The sequence below is a fragment of the Parambassis ranga genome, chromosome 20 (genome assembly GCF_900634625.1).
Source record: "Parambassis ranga chromosome 20, fParRan2.1, whole genome shotgun sequence".
In the NCBI taxonomy this organism is placed as follows: Eukaryota; Metazoa; Chordata; class Actinopteri; family Ambassidae; genus Parambassis; species Parambassis ranga.
In genome coordinates this window covers 16373641-16399198 of record NC_041040.1, presented here as the reverse complement: position 1 = coordinate 16399198, position 25558 = coordinate 16373641, and the positions used below count along the sequence as shown (strand labels likewise).

The 25558-nt window shown below is 42.2% G+C and overlaps 2 protein-coding genes across 2 annotated transcripts in view; both read left to right on the top strand.

Moving 5' to 3' along the window:
- Positions 1-265: 265 nt before the first annotated feature.
- LOC114453377 (patched domain-containing protein 3-like) lies at positions 266-4388 on the top strand. The gene is made up of 4 exons (XM_028433248.1): positions 266-985; positions 1960-2081; positions 2526-2671; positions 2783-4388. The coding sequence occupies exons 1-4, from the start codon at positions 266-268 to the stop codon at positions 4351-4353; spliced, it is 2559 nt and encodes an 852-aa protein (XP_028289049.1). The 3' UTR covers positions 4354-4388.
- Positions 4389-7387: 2999 nt separating this feature from the next.
- The window catches only part of gpr158a (G protein-coupled receptor 158a), a 52471-nt gene continuing 34300 nt past the window's right edge, over positions 7388-25558 (top strand). The window contains exons 1-2 of the mRNA XM_028433223.1: positions 7388-8253; positions 19258-19363. Of these exons, the coding sequence (XP_028289024.1) occupies positions 7388-8253; positions 19258-19363 (972 nt within the window). The remainder of the gene's footprint in view (positions 8254-19257; positions 19364-25558) is intronic.

The following is a 25558-nucleotide window of genomic DNA, read 5'->3' as shown; positions in this document are numbered from 1 at the left end:
TAAATGAAAAACGTACACAGTGATTTAGTTAAATAGTTCCTTAGGCATGACACACCACTGAATACTTGCATCATAAAGTCATAAAATGTGCCAATGATTTTCAGTTAGTCACAAAAGTCATGTTTTTTCTTCTTCTTCTTCTGGGAAATTCTGTATCTTGTGTGTTTTATCTCTTATCAGTCCTGCAAAAATAGGTGTGTTAGGAGCATTATCGTCTTCACACCCTTTATAAGGAGGCAGTTCCTTCGCAGCTGCTGGTCTGAAGATGGGCTGCAGACGCACAGACTGTCTCTCCAAGCCTCTGTCAGGCCTTTTTGAGAAACTGGGATTCGCTGTAGGTTCCTCTCCTTTATACTTTTTTGTCATTCCTATTGTACTCTCAGCAGCTCTCGGCGGAGGCTTCGTTTTTCTGAAGGACAGGGAGGACAATGACCTTGAGCGGCAATTCACACCCAGAAAAGGACCATCAAAGGTGACGAGGGCTTTCGTCCAGAAAAACTTTCCCTATGACGCCTCCATGTTTTCTGAAGACAGGCAGTATGACAGGGGCAACTTTGCATCCCTCATCGCCGTGTCAACCGGCAGCTGCAACATACTAGAGAACCCATCCTTTGAAGATGTCATCAGACTCAATGATAAGATCCTTAACATCACCCTGGACAATGGCACACTGGGATTCAAGGACCTGTGCGCCAAAGTCAACGGAGAGTGCTTTTCTAACGTCATCCTGGAAATCATCAGCTCCAATGAAACCCATCGAGCCAACATCACCTACCCAAAACACACACACAGATCCAGTTCAGTGTTTCTGGGGTCTGTGCTCGGTGGAGTTCTTACAGATGCCAGTGGCTCAGTCAGAAGTGCTCAGGCTATAAAGCTCGTCTACTACTTAGAGAATCAGGAGAGCAGTGCTGAAGCAGCAACATTATGGCTGAGAGAATTTAAAGAACTCTTATCAGATGAGGCGCACAGCAAACACATCGACGTACGTATCACACAGCTAATCATGTCGTATTCATTCACAGGGTGTCCTTCTTTAAAGCCGAAGCAAATATAACAACTGAGCTAATGTATAACAATGAGTATTTAACATTCGTGCATTTCTGAGCAGGCCCACAGTGCACTGGCACAAGGGCCCCGGGATTACAACCATAAACAGACACAAACAAGATGACCCCAAAGAAGACCTAAATAACCACAGAGACTCTAAAATGTCAAATAAAGCATCACAAACAGTCGACCAAAAAATCAAATCACCACAAATACTACTTCTAATGTACTTATTTACATACTACGTAGTGATACTATATTAGCATAAAAGCAGAAAAAGTGTCCATGGTATATAAAATGACATTTCACATGCCTTTTCTGTGTTATGTGACCATTTGTCTTATCATTTTACTATCATTCATCATTCAGTAATACCTCCATTGAGGCCAACACTGACTGTTAAAGTTTTTAGAAAGAATTTAGAAACTCAACTAGGTATGAAAGCTTCTAGAAAAAAAAAAAAAAACTTAGTGTCATGATAAGACAGGACTCTTAACTGAGCAAACATGCATACATCTGGCTGCAGTTTTATTGTTGGTTGAGAATAGATCATTATGTGAAAATGTATTTGTTCTAAGTTAACAGGGGTGAAGGGTGAAGGTGAAGTGTGTGTCAGTATTTTATGGCTTTTGCTCTCTGTACCCACACAATCTGTGACACAGGCTGCTGCAGAGAAAAGTAAAGAGAATTCTGAGGGAAAGTTTAGCTAAAATTGACCCTGAGTTTATCCTCTGTTGTTTCTGGAAAAGTGTGTGTGTGTGTTTGTTTTAACCACCTGAGGAGTAATACACACTTCTTTATCCAAACACAAGGCATCTATAGGCATTTGAAGGCTCAGCTTTTGTTCTAAAAATGTGATTTTTGTCACTACACACACATGTAAACACCATCTTCTTCTTTCCATTGTAGGTGTCTTACTACACCTCTAAATCCAAGCAGGAGGAGATTGACAGTCACACCACAGATGGCTTCCCTTTATTCCTCATCACTTATGCCTGTGCTATCACCTTCTCGGTTATATCCTGCATGAGGTAAGACGTGATCAGTGACTGTCACACACACTGAGCCAAGTCCAGGACACAGAGAGCTGTTTGTCAATGTGAGGCAGAAAAGACACGAGCTGGTTAAATGTCTGATGGTGTAGCAGAGCTACTGCACATAACACTTTTTAGTGAACACTTTTTATTCAAAATGTGTTCACTTTTGTTTAGATTTAGTGTTTGTAAGGAAGTAAAACAATGCCAACACCTCATAATTAATCACATTACATATAAAACATTAATTCTTTGAACAATGTTACATTTAACATTTAGCTGTTTTCTCGGACACATCATTTTTCCCGAGTAATCAAATTGATTGAAATTGTTTTCAGGCTGCTTATGTTGAATTATCTTCTAGATAACACAGTGTATTGTTATATTTATTAGCCGAATGAATTTGAATGCATCAGGATCTTGTCTTTACCTCCTCTGCAGATTGGACAGTGTGAGGAACAAAGTGTGGGTGGCTGTTTTCGGCGTCCTCTCCTCTGGACTCGCTGTTCTGTCCTCCTTCGGCTTGCTGCTTTACATCGGTGTGCCGTTCGTTATCACCGTAGCCAACTCTCCTTTCCTTATACTGGGTGAGAAAAGGCACCAGTGACTTCTGTTGTTATATTTTAGCTTTCAGATGTTTGATATTAAACCCTTCATTACTTCAGCTGTCTTTATTCACTGTCTTGCTTTTTTTCCAGGAATTGGTCTCAACAACATGTTTATACTGGTGTCCGACTGGCAGCACACCCACGTGAATGACCCCGTGCCCAAGCGGATGGCTCACACTTACAAAGAAGCCATCATGTCCATCACCATCACCGCCCTGACTGACGTCCTCAAGTTCTTCATCGGCGTCATGTCAGACTTCCCATCGGTGCAGTCCTTCTGCCTCTACACCAGCACCTCCATCATATTTTGTTACATCTACACCATCACCTTCTTTGGAGCCTTACTGGCTCTGAATGGCAGGCGGGAAGCCAGCAACAGGCACTGGTTCACCTGCATGAAACTACCAACAGAAGCCGCCGATCACCGTTCCGATATATACAACATCTGCTGTGTGGGAGGCGACTATGATAAGAACACAGGAGCAGAGAGATCCTTGAAGAGTAATTTCTTTAAGAATTACTACGGCCCATTTTTGATGCAGACCTGGGTCAAGGCAGTGGTAATCATCCTTTATGTGGCATATTTAGGCACAAGTATTTACGGATGTTTCCAGGTACAGCAGGGGATTGAGCTTTATGATCTGGCTGCTGATGACTCCCACGTTACCAAGTTTAACAAGAAGTATAGGCAGTATTTTTCAGAGTACGGCCCATCTGTGATGGTCATTGTAAGTGAACCATTTCCATATTGGGATAAGATGCACAGGGAAGAACTTCAGATGTGCCTAGGGGAGTTTAAAGCACTTGACTTTGTAGATGAGGATGTGTACTCATCCTGGCTGGACTCTTATATGTTATATGGACAAGGCAGACACCTAAATCTCGAGGATAAAGGTGTTTTTCTCAGAAATCTGTCTGACTTTTTTGAGTTGTTTCCTTTATTTAGGCAAGATGTGAACATCACCGGAGACGACATCTACGCCTCACGCTTCTTCATACAGACTATTAATATTACCGATGCTAAAACAGAGCTTTACATGCTTGATGGTCTTAAATCCACTGCAGGCAAATGCCGCGCTTCATCTTTACTAGTCTACAACCAGGATTTTATCTTTTATGACCAGTACGATGTGGTCGTGAAAAGCACCATTAAAAACGTAGGCGTGATCACAGCAGTGATGCTGGTCGTCTCTCTCCTGCTCATCCCTGACCTCTTCTGCTCATTGTGGGTCACGTGTTCGATCGGCTCTGTGACCGCGGGTGTGACCGGTTTCATGGCGCTTTGGGACATCACTTTGGACTCCATATCCATGATCATCTTCACCGTCTGCATCGGCTTCACTGTGGATTTTTCTGCTCACATGTCCTACGCCTTCGTCACCAGCAAGAAGCTGAGGTCCAACGACAAGGCCGTGGAGGCCCTCTCCAATCTGGGTTACCCCATCTTTCAAGGCGCCCTGTCCACCATTTTAGGGGTGTCGGTGTTGGCTACGTCTGAATTTCACACCTTCAGGACATTTTTCAAGATATTTTTTCTGGTCGTGTTTATTGGGATGGTTCATGGCCTTTGTTTCATCCCAGTCACACTGACAATGTTCACATGCCCCTCAGAGGAAGATAAAGAGGACAGAGAAGAGGCTACAAAAAGCAGCAGACTTTAACCAGTTTCATATATTTACGTAGGTAAATTTTAATTCCAGATCTCATTAAAAATGATCATGGTGTTATCTGTTTCTTAATCTTAATCCTAATGGATGATAATTTGCAATGATTTTATAAATACCTATTTTTATTTACCACAGTAAATTAACATGCATTTTTTGGTTATTATTTTGTCTTTTGTATTTGACAATAAAGTTCTCAGTTTCTTAATAACGTGTGTTTGTGAATTTTTATGTGACACATATTTTGTTAATTTAATAAATATTCTATCTTCAGATCTGATATCAGGCTTCATTCATATGAGGACATAAACCCAATATAAATAACTTTTTTTTTTCTTCTTTTTTTGTACAAACTACCCCTTTAAGAAAATCCTGCTGGTTATTGTATGTTATTATTGGTTCTTAAATAGATGACTTCCTTCTGATTGTGAGGTCAGTACAGAAGTAAATTGTTAATCACAAACCTGACTAGACTTAAGGTTCAGGTGTAGAGAATGTACAGAGCTCGTTTCTGCCTTTCTTTGACAATCAAATGTCACTTTGTACCAAACTGTACATAATTAAGCTGCAGGAAATGGTGTTGTTGGTGTTTTCTTATCTTTGGCAGCACATTAGGAAGCCATGCAGATGACTCACACCTCAAAAGAAAGTGTTATGTCCACCAAAGCCACCACCAGCATCACCATTTTAGTATTTTATTTGTTCCTTTTCCCTTTTATCTTTATCTGAACATAATTATGTAATTAGGATATATATAGGGAATTCATATGTACAGCAGATAAAAACTGTTTTTTCCTCTTTATCGAGAAGAAAAATACACTGTTAGCCTCTCGATTGAATATCCTTGGACTGCCACTTAGAAGCCCAGTGTTATCCTGATGCTTGCCATGCAGTTGATTGGGTAGTCTCTGTGCAGTGGTGCAGTGATGGCAGCTTTGGTTGTTTTGTCACTCAGACATCAAGATTTTAGCACAATTCAGGGCAAGCAAGCTGCCTTGGATGCATCCATGCTGAGTGCCTGTTGGTCAGGGAAGGTCTCCAGGTTCTAACTATTCCAGCATCCTTCATGGCCGGCGCGGTGCGGCACTCAGCCTCACTCCCAGCTCTGTCACCCTCCGTCATGCCTGTCTTCCCTCACCCTGCTTCCAGGACGAGATGCCTCTAGCCCACACAGCGTGACGTGACATGCCCCTACACCCAGGAGAAAGACAGAGAGGGAAGGCGGGAGGAAAAAGCGGAAGAAGAGAGCTCTGTGATGAGGTAAAGAACCATCTCATGTCCTTCTTCTGCAGCTCAAATGTAGAACCTTCATTCCAACACATAAAGATGACATATTATTGATTAGAATATGTTAGGAATGATTGGTTCCCAATGTGCCAGGAGGCCTTGTGACTACTTGCCTACAAAAGTATGTGGCAACCCAAACATTTCACTATTTTCACCCACTATTTTCCAAGATCTTGAAACTGACATCCGGTTAATCTACCACTTATGACATCAGGTGTATAACTCTAGCACACACTTGCACTAGGACACACAAGGACAGATTTACCTGGAATTGTAGAGCCACAGAGCAACAGAACAAGAGATAGAGTGGCAATGATAGATAAATAGTTAGGTAGGCAGACAGATACATAGAGTGATAAATAGAGTACATGACAGAAATACGTGACAGAAAAGTTGTTAGAAAGAATGATAGCAACCGATAGATTGACGGAACAACAGAGCAACAGCACTGTAGATAGAGCTGCAGAATAAACAGACTGATAGAACAGATTGATAAATAAGAACTAGAGAGAGAGAAAGAGACAGAGAGAGCAACAGAGCCATAGACTGAAAGCTTAACAAAGTCAGTAACCCAAATGAAGCAGCTAATTGAATTCTAAATGTAAAATAACGTGGTCTATGAAAAACAGCCAAAAGTATATAGACAGGGTCATCACAATCATCTAACTATATGTTAAATCTACATTCATTGCAAAACACATTTGTTATAAAACAATGTAAGCAGTATAATTCATGTTTCTGTTTTTTTTTCAGTTTTTGTTGCTGTCTATATTTCAGCCGTGCAGTTCAGTGTAAATACCTCCACATGACCTGAGTAACACCATATGTGTCAGTGACAGAAACAATGGTTCACATGCGTGTGAACTTAATTAAGCTTTTCTCCCCCACACTGATAAAGAGAACAAAGCTGGACTCCTGAATTTGATCAGATGAGATAAATGAAGTGCTTAATTCTGATAAATCAGCTGATCTTATCTGTTTCAGCACCGGACAGCTCCTCCAGTGCTTCACGTGTTTCAGCACCGGACAGCTCCCTCACCGCTCCAACCAAACTCTGGCGGGTGATTGACAGAAGAAGCGGCCATACGCGGATCAATGGCGCTTCCTGAGCCCTATGAGATGATGGAGAAGACGGGCGTTGAGAGCGCACGGATCCTGATGTGTCTTCTTCGAGGCTGTGTTTTTTTTCTCTCTCCATAGGCTTACTTAATGCTTCCTGTGGTCGGAAGAGGGCGGAGTGCGTTTATCATCCAAGTGAGAAGCTCCCTGACTCGGTGCTCCTAAAAAATATATAAATATAATAATAGCCAGGCCCCCTTACCCCTCCCTTCCTCTTCCTTTTGATTCAGTCTATGTAACCTACACGCAGAAGGAGAACGTCCGCCGCACAGCAAAGCCAAGACAGTCTAGTCTACAGTGTGTGTGTGTTTGTGTGTGTGAGAGAGAGAGAGAGCGAGAGAGAGAGAAGGAGAGGGAGAGGAGGGGGAAACAGCTGCAAGCGGATACTCAACATCAACAAGCTGCATGTAAAGAAGAAGAATTGGCGAGCACAGTGACGGTGTCCCTCCTCTCTGTTTTCAAGAGCAGAGGCGTGGAGCTTACAAGAATATCCTACAAGTGGTGAAGCGATGCTTTAGCGGAGCGTGTTGGTAGATTTTTTTTTCTTTACAGCACGCTCGCCCGACGACACTGTAATTCCGAGCAGCAATCCCCCAAACATCTGTGGAAGGCTCTCTGGAGGGAGATGGCTGTTTTCCGGCTGTCGTTGCTGCTGCAAGTGGGATTTGTGATCGGATCAAACCACAAATACGCGGAATGGTCAGCGCACGGGGGAGACATCAGAGCACAGGAGGCGGTTTTCGGCGCTCAGACGCACCGTCGGCAGCTGGCGCATCTCCGTGCGCCTCATCATCCACCCGGGGAGGCGGCGGAGAAAATAGAGGAGAATCTCCCCAGAGTGGTCACGGCTTTCCTACACACGGGGGACCCGACCACCCTAAAGCATGCCAACTGCTCGCGGAAGTACGAGCTCACCTCTCTGCGGGGAAGGTCACACAGAACCCCACACTCCATGAGCAGCGTGCTGGATACGGTGCTGCACGCCACAAACTTCCTCAACATGATCCTGCAAGCCAACAGGTCCAGGGAGCAGAGCCTCCGGCGAGACATTGAGTGGTACCATGCCTTAGTTAGGAGTATACTAGAAGGAGACGCCAAGATCCACCGGGCAGTCGTTACTTTTAATGGGGACTCGTCCTTCGCAGGGCCTTGGGTGCTTCTCCAAGCAACCAGAGCTGGTGGAGAGATAGTCCTCCAAGACCTCTCCAGCACTGCCCACCACCACCTGCGCAACCGCACAGCAGACACAGAGTGGTACCACGAAATGAGAGACAAGAAGAGTCCCAGCTTCAATCAGAGGGTGCTGAGCCAAGATTTTGCATCAGTTGACAATTCTCTAAAGAGAGGAGAGAGTTTTATCCCGGACAAGACGCACGTCAAGTGGTCTGCGCCCTACCTAGAGTGTGAGAGTGGGAATTTTCTTCCCCGGTGGCTTTTGACCTTATCAGCTGCCTTCTATGGCCTGAAGTCTAACCTGGCTCCTGAGTTCAGGTAGGTTTGAATCTGAGCAGTCAAAACAACTAAATCCCTGCATTCATACCACGAACACACACCTGTAGTGTTCTGCTTATGTATTATAAATGTGAAAGGGATTGCTGCTGTCCTAAAGGTGAACTCAGGTGGGTTTAACCAACCGCCATGTCCCTCCCCCAAACATCCACCAGCTCCTTAAAGAAAGGGGTTTTCTTCTCTCCTCCAGTCTGACAAGGCAGAGGGGAAGCTAAAAATAACCCTGGATGTAACTGGATGTAACAGCGGTGGAAACCTCTGGCTACAGGCCCTAATTCATTTTTCAAACTCACTCAGCTGCATGCTTTACTACTCAGGAAATGCCCTCCTTCAAATCTGCAATGAGTCACAACCTTCATGACAAAACCAGTTTTTGAGGCAGATGAAGAATCAGTGAAATGTGTTCACAATCCGTGTCCTAAAGTCACCTCGGCTGCAGCTTGGTGTACCATGTTTTATTCCAGCAATCATATGCCACCACTGGAATAGTTAAAGCTCCATAGGATCCTGACCAACATCTTACCAATGAATATTTAATCTGGATCGCTAGTTGTGTGTGTGTACTGCCTTCAATGAATCTTTAATTGATACACTCAAGTCTCTTGCAGGCAGGCACGGATTGCAAATGAGTCAAAACCTGCAGTCATGCTGTATCAGGCTATCAGCTGTACCTGTTGTTATCCCAGACTAAAGCCTCTCAGAGCAGCTTCAAACACTGAGGATCAGACTCCTGCTGCTGAGGCACTCTGATACTAAATCTGAGGGTCAGACCGGTCTCACACTCTTTTGACAGACAAGCCAGATTTCTGATGCAGAAGCTTTTCTTTTAGAGGCAGTTTCGGTCCTTTTCCTCCCCTAAGATTGAATGTGTGACAGGCATGTGTGTTTTGTACAGTTTACAATCCAGAGTTTTTGTCTCTGGGGAGTGGAGTATAATATTCTTATGACTCTTGGTCGTAAGACATGTTACATTCCCCGGTTAGTCCAGGGGATGAGGGAAAGCAACAATAATATTTCCAGGGCCTGAGGAAGAGACAGGAGGCGGAAACAGTGACTGTGAACAATCATTCATTAAACAAAAGCCAGCACAAAGTCAGAACCACGAGATCAGCACCCTCATCGTCTCACACTCCCGTCCGACTGGATGGAGTGAAGATGCAACCCTTATGCACCCACAAATTGGCCCATTGTCCATGTGCATGCAGCCAGCTTATGTGTCCGCGCTGATGATCGAGCTGCAATCGATCACCGGAATCACTTGCTTCACCGGAAGTGCACACGGTACCCAGACACAGAGAGACACACAACACAATCTCATACCAACAAATACATCACATAACATATCAAATTGCTACCTAGCAGCTTGCCACTAGCTGATTTTCTAGACCCGCCTCTTAGCATTCAGCACAATAGCGAGCATGCTAATACAGTATATCAAAGAATTTACTCAGTACAATAGATCTGGAACACTTCACCAAGTGCAGCTCCCTGGTGAGGTTTTCTGGGCATTTCCATCTGGGAGGAGGCCCCGGGGCAGACCCAGGACATGCTAGAGGGATTATATCTCTCAGCTCGCCTGGGAACACCTCAGTATCCCCAGAAGTGAGCTCTGGGTTTTCCTGCTTAGGCTGTTGCCCCATGACCCAACCCTAGATAAGCAGAAGAATATGTATGACTGAGATCAGATCAGCTGTTCAGATCTAGCAACCAAGTAAACTGCATAGTGGAGACCTTTTGTCAAATTATTTATCTATAATTACAGAAATTTTAGAGCTAGCTTCCCCACTGCAGAATTGTACACATATGTTTTTATTTTTTAATTTTTTTAATCTATTATTCTATTTATAAATTGCCTTAAACCCTCCCACTTCCTGTGGAAGGAACCTCTGGCTGCATTTTTTTATTTATTTATTTTTTTGCCAGACATCGTTTGTCTCCCATTTTCTTGCCTGACAGCCATCGCTCATATCAAAGTAGCAGACGGCTCATCCTGCATCCTCCTCAGCACCCTGCCAGATAAGAAACAGGAGAGGAAGGGAAGCTAATATAGCTGCCTCAGACATCAGTTCTCCTCCGCTTCCCCTCCAGATGAATACACAATCAATACAACAATGAATTAATAATGAAAGATGTAGAACAACAACCCTGTACGGGCCATCTTCATTTCCAGCCCTCAGTCACTTCCTGTTTGTTATGATGATGTTGCAGGAAGCAAGGTGACATATGGAAATGAATGTACATTTTTTTTAATCCTTTTGTTTTTTTGCACATGCAGGTGCTAAACAATTAATGTGACTTGTTAGAGCCTGAGTGTGCGGACATGTGTTTGTGATGGATCGACCTGTTGTTTCTGTGAAGGTGTGAAGAAATCGCACCTCTCACACTTCATCTCTTCTGCTGCCGTCTGTCTCTTCAGCTGCACTCGAGGCACAGGGGAGGCAGCTCAGACCACACAGAGAGAGAGAAAGAGAGAGAGAGGACTGTCTGTTTGCAAGCATAGTGTGTGTATCTGTGTATCTGTGTGTGTGCATGCCAGACATTCTTCAGGATGTGTTGTCCTAATTGGCAGACCACTCTAGCTTCACACAAATGCAGAAAGCGGTTTGAGCAAACAGACAAAGTGGGAATAAGAGAAAAGAAAGGGAAAATGAGGCAGGAGATGTGTATGCGTGTGTGTGTTCAGTGAACACTCACTTAAACTCACCTTTCACAACACAGACCTTAATTGCTTTCAGGCTGAAGCTCAGGCAGCAGCAGCAGCAGCAGCAACATAATAAGGCAAAGTAACTTAAACCTTAAAGTGCAACCAAATATACATATTTTCAGTATATTTCTATATTTTTTTTCATTTACACCTAAATTTTGCTGTACAAGCAGCTAAAGTCTGGACAGCCGGGCTGCTGCAGGGCCGTCTAACAGAGCAGGAGACCCTAGAGTTCCACAAGGAGACTGCAGCATCTGCTTCGATGGACACCATCCAGAAACAAATAGCAAGAAAACCCCACAATTCCCTTTGATGATAAACTGAGATGAAAGACGGGGGAAAATGCATCCAAGAGGAAAATTAGCAGCGCATAACAACATGAAATGCATAGAAATAGCTCAGTGAACACAGCTTTTTTTTTTTTTTACCTATGAGTGCAATCTGACGGAGGCAGGAGGTTAAAGATCCCCGAGGCACTCCTGACGTCAGTGGGGCTCCGCTGCTCAGCCTGTCAATACGATGCCTTCAGCCACTAAATGTCAGCATTACAGAAAATGGAGCTGCGCAGGCTTTCCGCGCACTGCAGGGAGATAATACAGGCCTAATAATACTGCTAATAATGGGGTAATCTCAGTGAATAAATCTGTAATATTGTTACTGTAGGTTTATCTTTAGTAATCTAGGATGAGTGTGGAATGGAGCTGTGGACTAGATTGTGATTTGGAGCAGGAATTGAGCTCTGATATGAATCCTTCCTTGTTTAAGTAGGAATCTTAATTCTTTTCCTTTTATGGAAGAGGGGGAACTCTGAGGGGTAAGTCAGATGAGTCAGCGTTGGGTGATGGTGGTGGATTTGTGTGATGGATGGATTTCCTGCCTAAAAGATCAGCACAGTCGGCCCTTGCAACAGTGTGACCCTGTTCCAGATTGTCGCCCAGCAGTAGTCTGAAAACCATCGCCTTGATGCAGACCTTAGTGCTGCTGAGAGGCTCTGGTTGTTTACACTGTTCTGGATTGTTCTCTTGTTGGAAGTGGCAGATCCAAGCCTCAGCAAATGGTTACAAACTGCTGCACAGACCTAAAAAATGGGTGGTGGAAGATTTGACTTAGGTTTTGTGAATAGGTAGAGCTGGGTGTCATCTATGTAGCAGTAGACATTTTTTCAGGCAATATAATCAAGGATTAGGAGGTGGATAAAGATTTACACAAGACCCCAGATTGAACCTTGAGGATCATCCGGGTTATGACCTCACTGATTTGGAGAATCTAGTTGTTGGTTCTTTGGTCTCTGGTTGGAGGTGGTTTACTGAAGTCTCACCCATAGCTACAATCTGCTGCAGATTTTCTCTTGATTTCTTGGTTCTTCTTCTCATCAGGCTCAGGACACAGTGAGCTGACACCTTGGTCATTTGGGACTGAACATTTTGCAGCTTTAAGATAATTGAATATTGAATATACAATGTGTGCTGTAACATGATATCAGACACAAATCCATTTGTCCTTTCGTTCCTTCACCGTGTCTCCATATACTATTTCCAGATCATTACACTTTCACCTTGTCCTAGATCACGATACTAACATCTGACCATTTTTAAACTGGATAAAATGGAGGATTTTATGATGGAATTAGTCGTAAGATAAATTAAACATGCAGCAGCAGTTGATGTTAAGAAAATAGGGACCCTTTTTCTTAAGCACGCAGTGAACAAGACCAACAAAAATATGCTGTTTTGTCCTCAGAAGGCTTTCGATGACAAAAATATCACACAGTAGCATTCTATGAGCGTGCCGGCCCCTCCAAAATGGAAGCAGTCTTTATTCACTTTCTGTCACAGCCACTTTGCCACGGGCGCCCCGTCTCTTTTGATGACCAGCGACAGAACTCAATAAAATGACCCAGGTTGCACTGAAATGCTGGTAGACAAGCAGCATCGTGCCCAGCGGCTTGACTCACATTAGCTCCCTCACGCGCGTCCTGTCAGCTTAATGCATTTCCATCACGTAAGAGAGACATTTTCCTTGGGAAGGCTGCACCGTTCTCGCATTGCGATTGTTCCGTGGCGTAATGCACAAAGTGTGCCCTCCTGAGAAAGGACGGCGGCGCCTTTTTATCAAGACGCTGGGGCAGGGTAACATGGGCATGCAGGTTCATGTGGGCGTGCGAGTCCTTCAGGCTGCACCCATAAGCTAAAGGATAATGTTTAAGCTTGTGTGTCTGCTTTGCATTATCTTTGGTTTATCTGCACACAGCTAGTGTAGCCGGAGCTGTCAGGGCTTTATTCCTCGTCTTCTGAAGGAACCACTGTATGCCCTTTGTCCCTGTGCTTATAAATATATACATGAAGGCGGTCACAGCTTCTTAGTTGAGGCTGTCAGTTTTAGTGTAATCTCTGCAACAGAAACGGAGGACAATATTTCCATTAAAATATAGAGGGGAAAGAAAGGAGCAGTTTCCTTAATCTGTGTCTTAAAGCAGCATTTGATATATAATTCTTATCTGTATACTAAATATATTAAACTAATACCAGCATTAGCTTAACACAAAAGCTAGTCATGTTCCTTTCCTAAATAAAACTCACTAAAAGGGTGCTTTAAGAAATACAATAGTGTACTTTCTGTACTGTCCCTTTACAAATTGGAGTTAGTTACATAGCTTAGCACCAATAATTGTGCACAGGAATTTCACCATTAAGAAAACAGGGTCAGTTCATGAACAACACAACCACTCACAGTGCAGGTAACAAAAGCTCCCCATCAAGATCCAACTTTAAATTAAACCTTAAACCTTCCTACTTTAGAATGTTCAGCCATTTAAACTCAGACACATTTTATTTTATTTTATTTTATTTTATTTTATTTTATTTTATTTTATTTTATTTTATTTTATTTTATTTTATTTCGATAAAAGCCAGCTAAGAAAGGAACCCTTTAAAATGTTATAATAACACGCTGTGGTGTAGGCTGTAATTTGGCCACAGCTACAACTGATCAGCTAGTACTGCAGTTTGAACATAGGTGTAAATATGACCGTGTATAAATATAGCAGCTCTGCACAATTCTTCAGGTGACTGTGAGCTATATGACGTTTTATTAGCTTCTGTGTCCACTCAGCCTCTTGAGAATTTAACTAATTACTATCTGGTATTAGCTTTAATCCATTTGCCGCACATTGTTTTAACATAATAAGTTATCAAGTACAAATTTAATCCGTCTCTTTAGATTTTAACCAGAGCTCTCAGAGAGACTGAATGGGCTAATCACTTTCAGAGTCCATTTATTGTTCATGAATAGAGACGTACAGCTCAAAGCGTATAGGTCCGACAGTCAGCGTTCATTCATTCACACATCAAAGACTGTAACTTGTAACAAAGAGGGCACACGGAGGCCTTCACTGCAAGCATGTCTTGATGAAAATCCTTTTGTAGCCTAGAAGCTATTATGTACATGTATCTAGAGTCAACTCCATAATGCTGTGGCTAACATTAGCACAGACTGACTGGTCTGTCAGAAAGACCCGAGCCCCTGCTGGTGGGATGCTCCTCTCTTTGCTGGACTGGCCTTTAGACCCACAAAGAATGCAGGATGAAAGGAGAGAGCACTCTGTTTCCTGGGGCACCACTATCTCCTGCTCTCTGTGATAATCCTGTCTTTATGCTCCAAGGCCTTGATGGCCACCATGATGCCTCTGCTCCTCGTTGCCACTCTCAAATTACAACCCCTGTCTTTGTGCTGCAAACAGTCGCCACCTCCGTTTCAGACACAGCACCCTTTCTTTCTTTCTTTTCACAAGCCATTTTATACACCATATGTCCACTTTGGCTGATACCAGAGACTGCCTGGAGAGTTGGAAGCAGAAAAAAGGGAATAAAACACACAGACACACACACACACACACACACACAATGTTTCTCTCACTTTTAGTGAAGCTAACGTTGAAGCAGACATTTAGATGAATCCTCCATCATAAAGAGAGCTTTTTTTTGCTGCACTGTTTCCTATCCTTATTACATAACCTAGAATCGGAGGTAATTTCTCAGCAGTGCAGGAGAAAACAGCGAGGTCAGTTTGCTGCAAGGCAGGACCGGAGCAGCAGTTATTAATAACAGAAGTGCCGGCAAAGAGAACGTTTTCACTCGTCTGGTGTCCACTGGGAGCTGGCTATAGTAAACCAGCTCTTATACACCTGGAGAACATGCCACAGCAGCAGTATTTGTGCATGTGTTACAAACCGGTGGGATTTCATAATATCATGTTCTAAGTATTAATATGCATTGAATTTTTACATTTATTGCTATGTTGACAATATTTAAAATGTGTATTTTAGGCATTTTGTTTAAGTTATATATGATATAATAGTCAAGTTTATGTACAGTTGGGAAAAAAATATTTGAACCCCTGCTGATTTTGTTTTTGTGAGAGACCGAACAATAACAAACAAATCCAGAAAAATGTTAATGTTCAAAAAAGTTATATAGTAATTCCCCTTTTTTATGAATGACATAAGTATTTGAAGATCTCTGGTTCCCAGGTGTATTTATACAGGTAAGGAGCTGACACTGGGAGCCCTCTCAGCTCCTTACCTGTATAAAAGACACCTGTCCACAGAAGCTATCAATCAATCCAGATTCCAAACTCTTCACCATGGCCAAGACCAAAGAGCTTTCCAAGGAATGGACTACAAGACCGTCTCCAAGCAGCTGGCTGAGAAGGTGACAACAGTTGGTGCCATTATTCACAAATAGAAGAAACATAAAATAACTGCCAGTCTCCCTCGGTCTGGAGCTCCATGCAAGATCTCACTTGGTGGAGTTTTAATGATAATGACGGTGAGGAATCAGCCCAGAACTACTCAGGAGGAACCTGTCAATGATCTCAACACAGCTGGAGCCGCAGACACCAAGAAAACAGTCGGTAACACACTACGCCGCAAAGGACTGAAATCCTGCAGAGCCTGCAAGGTCCCCCTGCTCAAAAAGCACATGTACAGGCCTGTTTGAAGTTTACCACTGAACATCTGAGTGATCAGAGGAGGGCTGAAAGGGTCGTGGTCAGATGAGACCAAAATCCAGCTTTGGCCACGCCGTGTTTGGAGGAGGAGGAGGAATGCTGTCTATGACTCCAAGAACAACGTCCCCTCTGTCACATCATGCTTTGGGGGTGTTTCTGCCAAAGGGACAGGACAACTGCACCGCATGACAGGGAGGACGGATGAGGCCACGTACCATTAAATCTTCCCTCAGCCAGGGCATTGAAAATGGGTTGTGGGTATTCCAGCATGACAATGATCCAAAAACACGGCCAAGGCAACTAAAGAATCTATCAAGAAGAAGCATATGAAGGTCTTGGTGTGGCCTAGTCAGTCTGCAGACCTTAATCCCATAGAAAATCTGTGGAGGGAGCTGAAGGTTGGAGTTGCCAAACATCAGCCACTAAACATTAATGACCTGGAGAGAATCTGCAAAGAGGAGTGGGACAAAATCCCTCCTGAGATGTTTGCAAACCTTGTGGCCAATTACAAGAAACGTCTGACCTCTGTGATGTTTTGCCACTAAGTACTAAAGCACATTTTGCGAAGGGATCGAATACTTATTTTATTCATTTTTTTTGTTATTTTTCTGTCTCTCACTATTTAAATAAACCTACAAAAATTAAAAAATTATAGACTGGTAATTTCTTTGTTAGAATGTTATTTCCCCCAATGACCCAACCTTAGTTATTCTGGCCATGATAATTCATGACGACTAAAAGATGTTTTAGTACCATATGAAAATAATGGGTTAAATTTGGGAGGTGTAAGCCACTGACGGACATATTGCTACTTTAATTGCCAAAAGTCTTTTATTCCTTAAAAAACTGATACAACAGCATTTACAGCATCCTTTCTGTTTTATGTGTTGTTTTGCTGACTTACCACATGAGATGGACTGACTAAAGGGTTTCTATGGAAACAACACTCTGTCTGTTGTTTAAACCCAGCAGTAGATGGGACAGCACGGCGTGTTTTGTGAAGTCGATTCCCGCCTCATTGGAGCATAAAGTATCCCAGCTGTCGGCGCTGTCTTAGCTTGGATGTACTAATGATGTTTACATGTTCATTATCATGGATGGAATACTAAATGGTTTTTCTCAGACCTTTTTTTGGCATGTCGCTGTATTTTATGACACAGTCTGATGAGTGTATGCAAAGACAGATTTTTTTTGTGTTATTCTATGCAAGAAAAAAACTCAGACTCATTAACCTCAATAATTAATGGTGTAAAATTATCTCTTTATTTCATAAAAATAAAAAGTAGAACAAGATGAGGGCTGTTCATTTACTGACATATACCAGGTAACAATGTTCTCCATTAATATCCTACAAAGACTACTAAGGCCTCTTTAACAAAGCGGCACTGGGGGCAAAATGCATTAATAATATAAATCATTGCTCTCTAATTGAAGCGTATTAGCGAGTGATCACTGGTTCCGTTTAAAGCAGATATCAACCCTGAAACAGGAGTAATATAACCTTCAGACTAGAGGTCTGAATAAAGTCTGTACCAGACATAAATCCTGCAAACCAAACCAAAAGTTATCTGTTAAGCCTTTAACAAAATAAAACCAACGTGAATGTCAACGTTCAAACAAGCATCAAAGGAGCTGAAGGTCAGTACAAAGTCAGCCGCTGATTTATTATTTGCACTGAGGCAGCTGCAGGTTTGCCTGATTAAACAGATTACAGGACTGATTCGGTCGCTCACTTTGACTTCCATCCAACAACAAAGTGCATATTTTCCTGCTTTGTGTCGACTGGTCTTTATAGAAAACTGTTCTGTGTGAGGAATCTCTACATACAGAACGCTGCATCATCTGTATTACCTCAGTGTCATGACACGCAGAGAGTTACCTCTCCACAAAGTTTAAAGACAGTGTAGATTTTCCAACACCTGCCTCGGGCTGTGCTCCATTTTTAAATCTACCAAGAGCAAAAGTCTGCACGTGGGCTGATGGTCTCGCAGAGACAGTTCTGGGTTCCTTGTTGATCATAAAATACACAGCGTGAAACATGCAGCAATAACAAAAAGAAGCTCATATGATGTATTTGGCTGCGGGTCTGTCCAGCGAGCTGCATCTGTCTGGTAGAAATGACATGTGCCACACCAGTGAAAAGATTTGTCAGAATCACAGACATGTATTGACCTTCACAATCACAGACGCTGACCTGTTCTTTCAGAGATTTAGGAAGCTAAGTAAGTGGAAATTCTCAGTGGTCCTGTTAGAAGATCCTGCCTGGCTCAGCTGGTCGAAACAGAACAAAGACTCACAGCCTCTCTGAGCTGCCATCAATGAGTGTTTCCTTAAGTGATCTATTGACAGTTGATCATCTCTCTGTCAGGCTGACTTCCATCTCAGCAGGAAGACAGGAAATTAAAATGCAAACACTTTGTAGTTTTTACTGAGGCCTATTAATGTGAAGCACTTTGAGTTACTTTATAAATTGCGTTGTTATTGTTTATTAGTTTGACATAATGTCCTCTGATTTGCTTCATAACTTCAATCAATTATTTAACATACATTTGTTTGGAGTGTTAAGATTTCCGGCATCTTGGGTGCTCCGGGAAGATAAACAGGAAGAATGCTGCGTTGCCATGGAGACGGGGGCGGGGAATACATTAAGGCTCGTTATTTAGCATAAGTTTCATGTATTTTGACGTTTGACATTAAATGTAAGTCATGCGGCATCTGAATATACGTGTGTGACCTATTTTATAAAGTTATGACTTCGTAAAGATTGCAAAGTACAGACGTTAGCCTAGCTTAAATTGCTGCTACTGCTGTTTCTCCTAACTTAGGTGATATAAGCGGGTCTAAATGACACAATAACTCACTGTTGTCTTTAATTACACATACATTTTTAATGTTTTTGAAGATATTATATGCCTTACATTGTTGCAAAAGAAAGCAAAGGGACTGATATGCTCACAAACACAAACATAGAGTTTCTATTTTTTATTTATCGACCCTTTCATGGAATTGGATACTGTGTTGTCTGGCTCCACTAATGCTAGGCTTTGTTTTTGTTTTTTTGTGTATAAAGATACTTCAGTGTCAATACCAATTAGTTTTCCTTTAGTTTTGAAGGTTTCCCTTTTTCCTTCTATTAGACTGACCTGTATCATCTTTGAAAAATAGATCCTAAATATGATAAGAAATGTCACCATTCCCTGAAGTCAACTCTTAGTCTGCTCTGATGCTCTTAATCCTCCCATAGCCGTGTTAATGTTGTCCTCCTGTCTTTGCAGGGGTGTGGTGCGAGTGGACATTAATCTTCAGGATGTTGATATCGACCAGTGTTCTACTGACGGCTGGTTTGCTGGAACCCATCGATGCAACCTGACCACTATGGAGGTGAGTGTGCCGAACATGTGGATTAGACAGAAGATTGATTTGCCCGTAAAAACTGAACTGTAATGTACACCCACTCTGTCACATCTCCACAGGGTACTAAATGGAGAAGCAGTAAATCTGTATGTCTTGTGACAAATGGATGGTGATCTGATTGTCCTTTAATGATGCTCTCACAACCAGCTACCATCCAACAGGCTATGCTTCAAAGTGTTTTTGAGTTTCTACTGAATCCCTTATTTATTTATTCACTTGATATTTTTCTTATTAAAACGTGTGTCAAGGCTGCTGGAAAGAATTATGATTGGATCACACAAGCTTTGTTAATGCATTTGCAGCTTTTCTCAGTTATTAACCTTATCAAGGTTATGTTGTTATGAAATATGATGTGTTTTCATGTGAACGCCGAGCTTTGCGTGAAACTAGACAGACAGGTGGGCAATGTGATTTTGTAGTCATTGAGCGGCTGACAGAGATACAGCAGGCATTAATGGTGTGTTTTCAGGGGTAGGAAATATATTTGACTTAAAAATTAAAGTGATGGAAGAGGAAATAGAGAGTTAGAGACTTGTTGGCAGACGCAGAAAATAGCCATGGTCGGTTTTACTCTGATGAAAAATGTCCTGTCTCAAGGCCTCGGAGCATGCGGCTCTCAGACATGATGATAAAACCTCCAGCACCTCAAATAGATGTCCACATTCATGCGCTGTTCAATTTTATCTGAAACAATGTGAGCCAGATTTTCTATAAACATTTACATTTGCTTAGATAAAAAATAGTTTTTGTTCCTCTCAGGCAATTAATTTTGTTTACATTTGTTTATGATGTTTTCCAGTATTGAACCTCTGATGGGTGCAGAATTCACAGATGGCTCTTGCATAAAAACATAATGGGAAGTGTGGGGAAAAAATCAGCCAATTTTAAATAATTAAATTTTGCTTTTAATGTATTTATGTCTGCTGTAAAGCTGAACATTTTTACATGGATCCTTACAGGGACTTACTTTCTTTTGTGTCCATTTGAGGATCGGCAATTCCTGCTACCTGTAGTAGTTTCGTACATATGCGAAAAACATTAACTTGGTGTCACATTTTGGTCTTTTAGCAGCTGCTTATTGCTCCTTGGTGCTGTGCAGTGTGGATTCTCTCAGCTCATGGCTTTAACTGATACAATTTCATCGCAGTTCAGTGCTACTAACTAGCTCGCCGCTAGCCTCCTGGCCGAAGTGCCCTGATGGTACCTGCTGTTTCAGTTTCATCGTTAAGGACGATTGAAGAGTTGCTGTAGATCAAACTGCTTCATAATGCATGTGATGTAATGGATTGCAGTGAGCCTCTTTGAATAATTAATCACTCTCTTTGTCTGAGCACTTCCACCTCTCTATGGACAGTCAATGCCAGAGACAGTTGACATAGCCTCTCTCTCTCTTTCTTTCTGCATGTGTGTGTGGGGTTGACTCTAAGGGAAGAAATACACGGTTAACGGTATGGATTTCAGCTGGGTTTGCAATATAATGATCTCTGTGTGCACACTGTGTGTCAGGAGTGTGCTTTGCTTACAGCTGAGTGATGAAAGCTGTTGTGGTGCGCTGCCGGATGTGTCCTGGCAGCTTTGTCATGCAGTAGTACTCATTACCGTCATGTTATACCTGCTGAATAAACAACATGGATACGCACAGGCAAATGTGGAGGTACAGTATGTCAAACAGGAGCAGCAGTGATTTCCATCAGCTTGTTATCGCCTGTGAATGCATATCACAGAGTTTGTCTCATAAATTAAACAAGATGCATAGCACTAGTCTGTGAAAATAGGAATTACAGTAAGCTATCTTCATATCTGTTAAAGCTAGCAGAACCTACGTTCCTGCTCCTGAAGTGTACAGCCAGGTAAATCAGAGGTGATGTGGGAGGTGCGTGTCTCTCCAGCTATGAATAGACAGCACGAATGCAGTGTAATCAAGTCTTGTAGGGATGCGTGTGCGTGGTAATGTGATAAAAACAGCACTGGGAGGAATGCCCTGTATTTGCAAATGGGCATTCATTTTGCTTTATTGAGTTTTTTTACAGTGCAGGTATTCCCTCTGCATGTGCAGCAATTTGCAGTTTAATGGGTTTCTTTGGGCCATTTAAATATCCATGTTAGGGGAGCTTTCTTTGCTTTATTGTAGACAGAGCTGTTTGTTTTGTTGGCATCTGAGCAGTTTATTACCCACAGTTCACATTCATACGGCGTACTTAGTTTCTGTTATGCATGCTCAGCTTCATCAGTATTCATCCAATAAGAATGACTTTCCATTCATCACACATCCACTGTTTGTTTTTGTCTTAGCAGTGGTTTAAGTGCCACTATTCCAGCAATTGAATTTGACTAAATGCAGTTGTTTTCAGCCATGCAGCTCCCTGTCCCTTCACTTGCATCCTGCTTCTCAAGCTGCTGTTTGCCCAGCCAAGCATGCACAGAACCCAAACTCAGATGGAGGCAGATGTCCTGGATGACTGATCCGGCAGACAAGCAGGGAAAGGCAAAGCAAAATGAAGGAAAACACACAGGATACTGACAAAAACCTGTGGTTATTTGAAGGCATGGCTATTTTAACTACTTCAGCATTTCAGTGCCAATGTGCACTGCATGTCAAGATGCTGTCAAAACAATAAACAGCAGGCAGATATCAGATTAGATTTATTTAGCTGAGCACACACATTGCAATTTCTTTGATTAGGCCTGAATTGTACCAATCACAGTGAAACTATATAATACATAATGCTAGCATGAAGCCCAAAGACGATCAACCACAATCCCTGAGTTCTTCCTGTTGAAAAGGTGCACACATGCTGTTTGAAGTTGATGTTTTTCTTTCTTCCAGCTCTCATCTCTCACTAATGGCACTTCCATTAGTGTGTTTCACCATTCTTCAAAAGTCTAGGACTTTGCCACCCTGGGGGCACCTTTCATATGAGAATGTGGCTGTGGATGATGATGAATGTTTCAATCAATTAGCTTATTGCTCAGAACAAGTGGTGGGGCCCTGAGGGACTGTAGCCTGTGAAAGGCAGTGACACATTACCTGAATGATTACTCCATCCAGCACGACAAGGACTCCTGACTCTGCACGGTTTCTTGTTGAGAGCTCATGAGTGAGGGGACTGATGGTTAGAAATGAATAGGTATTAACTAGGGAAAAAAATGAAAAGCATAGAATTAGGTTGAGCTCTGACCATATAAACTCGTAAGGTTTTCTATAGTGACAACTTTAAATGGCCACTTGAGGAACTGCAGTCTTTTGGCACAAGAGTGTTTCTCAGCATTCTGATGTATTGTCACAGTGGAATTGTTCCTCTAGTGAATACTACTGGTCCATAACTTTGTCAGTGTTGCAACTAGGGATAGACTGCAGTGATTATGTTTTAGGTTAGGGTGAGCATCCAGAAAATGTATGGAAGCCAGTGTAGTGTCCTAATAAGTGAGAACAACAAGTGTGTAAGCAAGGGAGGGAGACAGAAGGTGAGAGCAGGCAGAGCAGGAGGGGTGCAGCAGCAGTTGTTTAACACTGATGGTATTATTAATTCAGCAGCATCAGGTACATAGCAGCAAAATCAGCATGTGATTGAGATGATAGCAGGCTGGGCCAGGACAACCTTGTGAACCAAGGTCAAGATGTAATGGTGATTCAACAGACAGAGCACGAATATCCACTTCAGCTTTTCAACAGCAGACAGAGTAAGGCAAAAATAAACCACACACAAAAACACACACCATGAAATGTCCCCTGTCACACCATGGTTTGACACCTATGTTGTGTGTGTTGTGGGAGTCTTTACATAGAAAAGAATTGGTGAATAGTGTCCTGCCACCCATGGTATTCATGTTATGCATTGTTTCTGTGATTTACATCTTTTTGTCTTTTGTCCCGCCATCTTTACCACAGCCTGCCTGTAACTTACACAGATCACACAAAGGCCATGATATTGGCAGCTATAAAGCAACCTCTCTATCTACATGGTGGTGCCAGAAGAACATTTTGTGGTTGCTGTCACAAACTGCCAGCACTGCATGATTTCTCTGATTTGGCTCATTTATTCATTTAGCATTTAAGAGTGACATATGGCAGGTTAAACTCATGGGATTCATTTGAAAACACAGACATTCATTAATCAGTGTGTCACAAATAAGATTGATTTAAAAAGTCTACGGAAAGGTTGTAGACCTCATTCTTTCCCATAATGAGTTGCCTTTTGTGCTAACAATTATTTCAGAAGGACGTGAGACTGTAAGAAATTGTTGAAATACATCGTGTAGGGTCGTACCACTATTCCCATGCAGTACTGAACATAATTAAACATGCAGTTAAATGTAATGTGATGTTTAATTTGTGCACTTTAATGGTTTTGTTAAGCAGGTCCAAGGAGCACAGAAACAGGGTTTGGCATAATTATTATTTTATCAACGTATTGCCCCTTACTATAAAAGAATCAGTTTTTATCCCTGATAAGTAACAGAGTGCATATTAGGGTGGAATGGTGGAGTCTTCAATCCCTTAGATACAGGATACTTTTATGTCACATCCAAATATGTCATTCTTCAATGGATCTTCATTTTTTACTTGACATGCTGCTTGCTCAGAAAACCCCCCAAGCCCCCATGTGAATATGATACACATTAGCTGAGCAACGGTGAGTAACGTTTATCTGCTTGTTTCTTTGACAGCTTTCCCATGCAAGTGTTCCCTTTACACTCGTTCAACTCGGAAAATGCTTACTGCTTCATCTGCAGGCCCGACTACACTGTTGCGAGACAAAAATACCCTTCTCTTTAGCATCTTGGGAATTCCACCCACTCTTCACAACGTGCTGTCCTTGTACGGTGGGGATTCCCTCCAAGGACCCATGTCATAAGTAGTGTTATACCAGGTCGTGGCCACTTCAACCTGCTGGTGTCATTTCAGTCTTCTGGGTGAAGAGAAATGACTTAAAACATCCTGATTAATTACTTTCATTGCTACGTTACATGAGTTTGTTCAGAAGCCCATAAATAGTGTAATTGCTAATTATCTACAGTGATCTCTCCAAAGCAGTGATTATGCTTTGGAGTTGATAAGGGTCTTTGATAGAAAGGAAACAGAATACTGCTGTGCACAAACAGACTTAAATTCACCCTTCCAGTTTAGAAAAATCCTATTGTGCTGGATGTTTGCACAGAAGTAAAGCATAATAATATGGAGATCTGTCTGTACCTACTCATGTAGAGTGTAAAGTAAAAGTGATAGGAAATGTGTTCTCATAGAGGTACAAACATTAAACAGGTGAATTTCAGAGACTAAATCTAAGACTGTAAAGATGTTTAATTCGTAAATGTTTATCGAATGGATGGACTGACGTCTGTAGCCAGACTCCAAGTGGATGTTTGTAGAACTGCAGCTTTTTCTAACTGGATTTGTTTTATTTTCCAACCAGTGGAGGTAGCACGTGACAAGCTCTCTAAGCAGACAATGTACTAATCCATTTGATCCCAAATTATCTAAAAAAAAATATGCAGATGTATGTTTAAACAAAACCACGAAATTCTATCCTACATTGGACCATAGGTAAGATGCTCCGTGCCTTGTAGCCTTGTTTGTTCAGTGGTGTTGGCTGTAACACAAAAGGACTAGAAAGATCACAGGACACTTCTGGTTTTAACTCCGACCCCCTGCCCCTGGCGGTGCAGACTTTCCTTAACCACATTCCCACTAATTGGCTCTGTGGATCATTCTGGAACTCCCAAATTTACATGGAAACACTTTGAAGACTTGAATACACTTGGCCCCGGGCAAAATCCGCTCTGCCCAGCCCCTACAGCACACCGTAAATTGAGACAGAGAGCAAACAGTTGGATCCAGAGAGGATGAGAAAAGACATGAAGGTAGAGGTAAAGCACTTGTCTAGGGACCCATGGGATGTGAAATCGGTACAGCTGCATGCCTTCAAAGAGTAGGGATAGACAAAGAAAAGAGTGAGAGACAAAAATACAGATCAGTGGCCAATACAGTGACATCATCACTATTAACTGCTTTCACGTCAGTTTACAGTGGGAATACAAAGTCTACACACCCCTGTTGAAATGGCAGGCTTTCGTGACGTAAAAAAATGACAGCAAGGTAAATAATTTCACAACTTTTTCCACCTTTCATGTGACCTATAACCTGTACAACACAATTGAAAA

Excerpts from the sequence above, each read along its gene's own strand:
- LOC114453377 (XM_028433248.1), top strand. The coding sequence starts at position 266 with ATGGGCTGCAGACGCACAGACTGTCTCTCCAAGCCTCTGTCAGGCCTT. Across the intron at positions 986-1,959 it reads CGCACAGCAAACACATCGAC|GTGTCTTACTACACCTCTAA; the intron begins GTACGTATCACA and ends TTTCCATTGTAG. Across the intron at positions 2,672-2,782 it reads CTCTCCTTTCCTTATACTGG|GAATTGGTCTCAACAACATG; the intron begins GTGAGAAAAGGC and ends CTTTTTTTCCAG.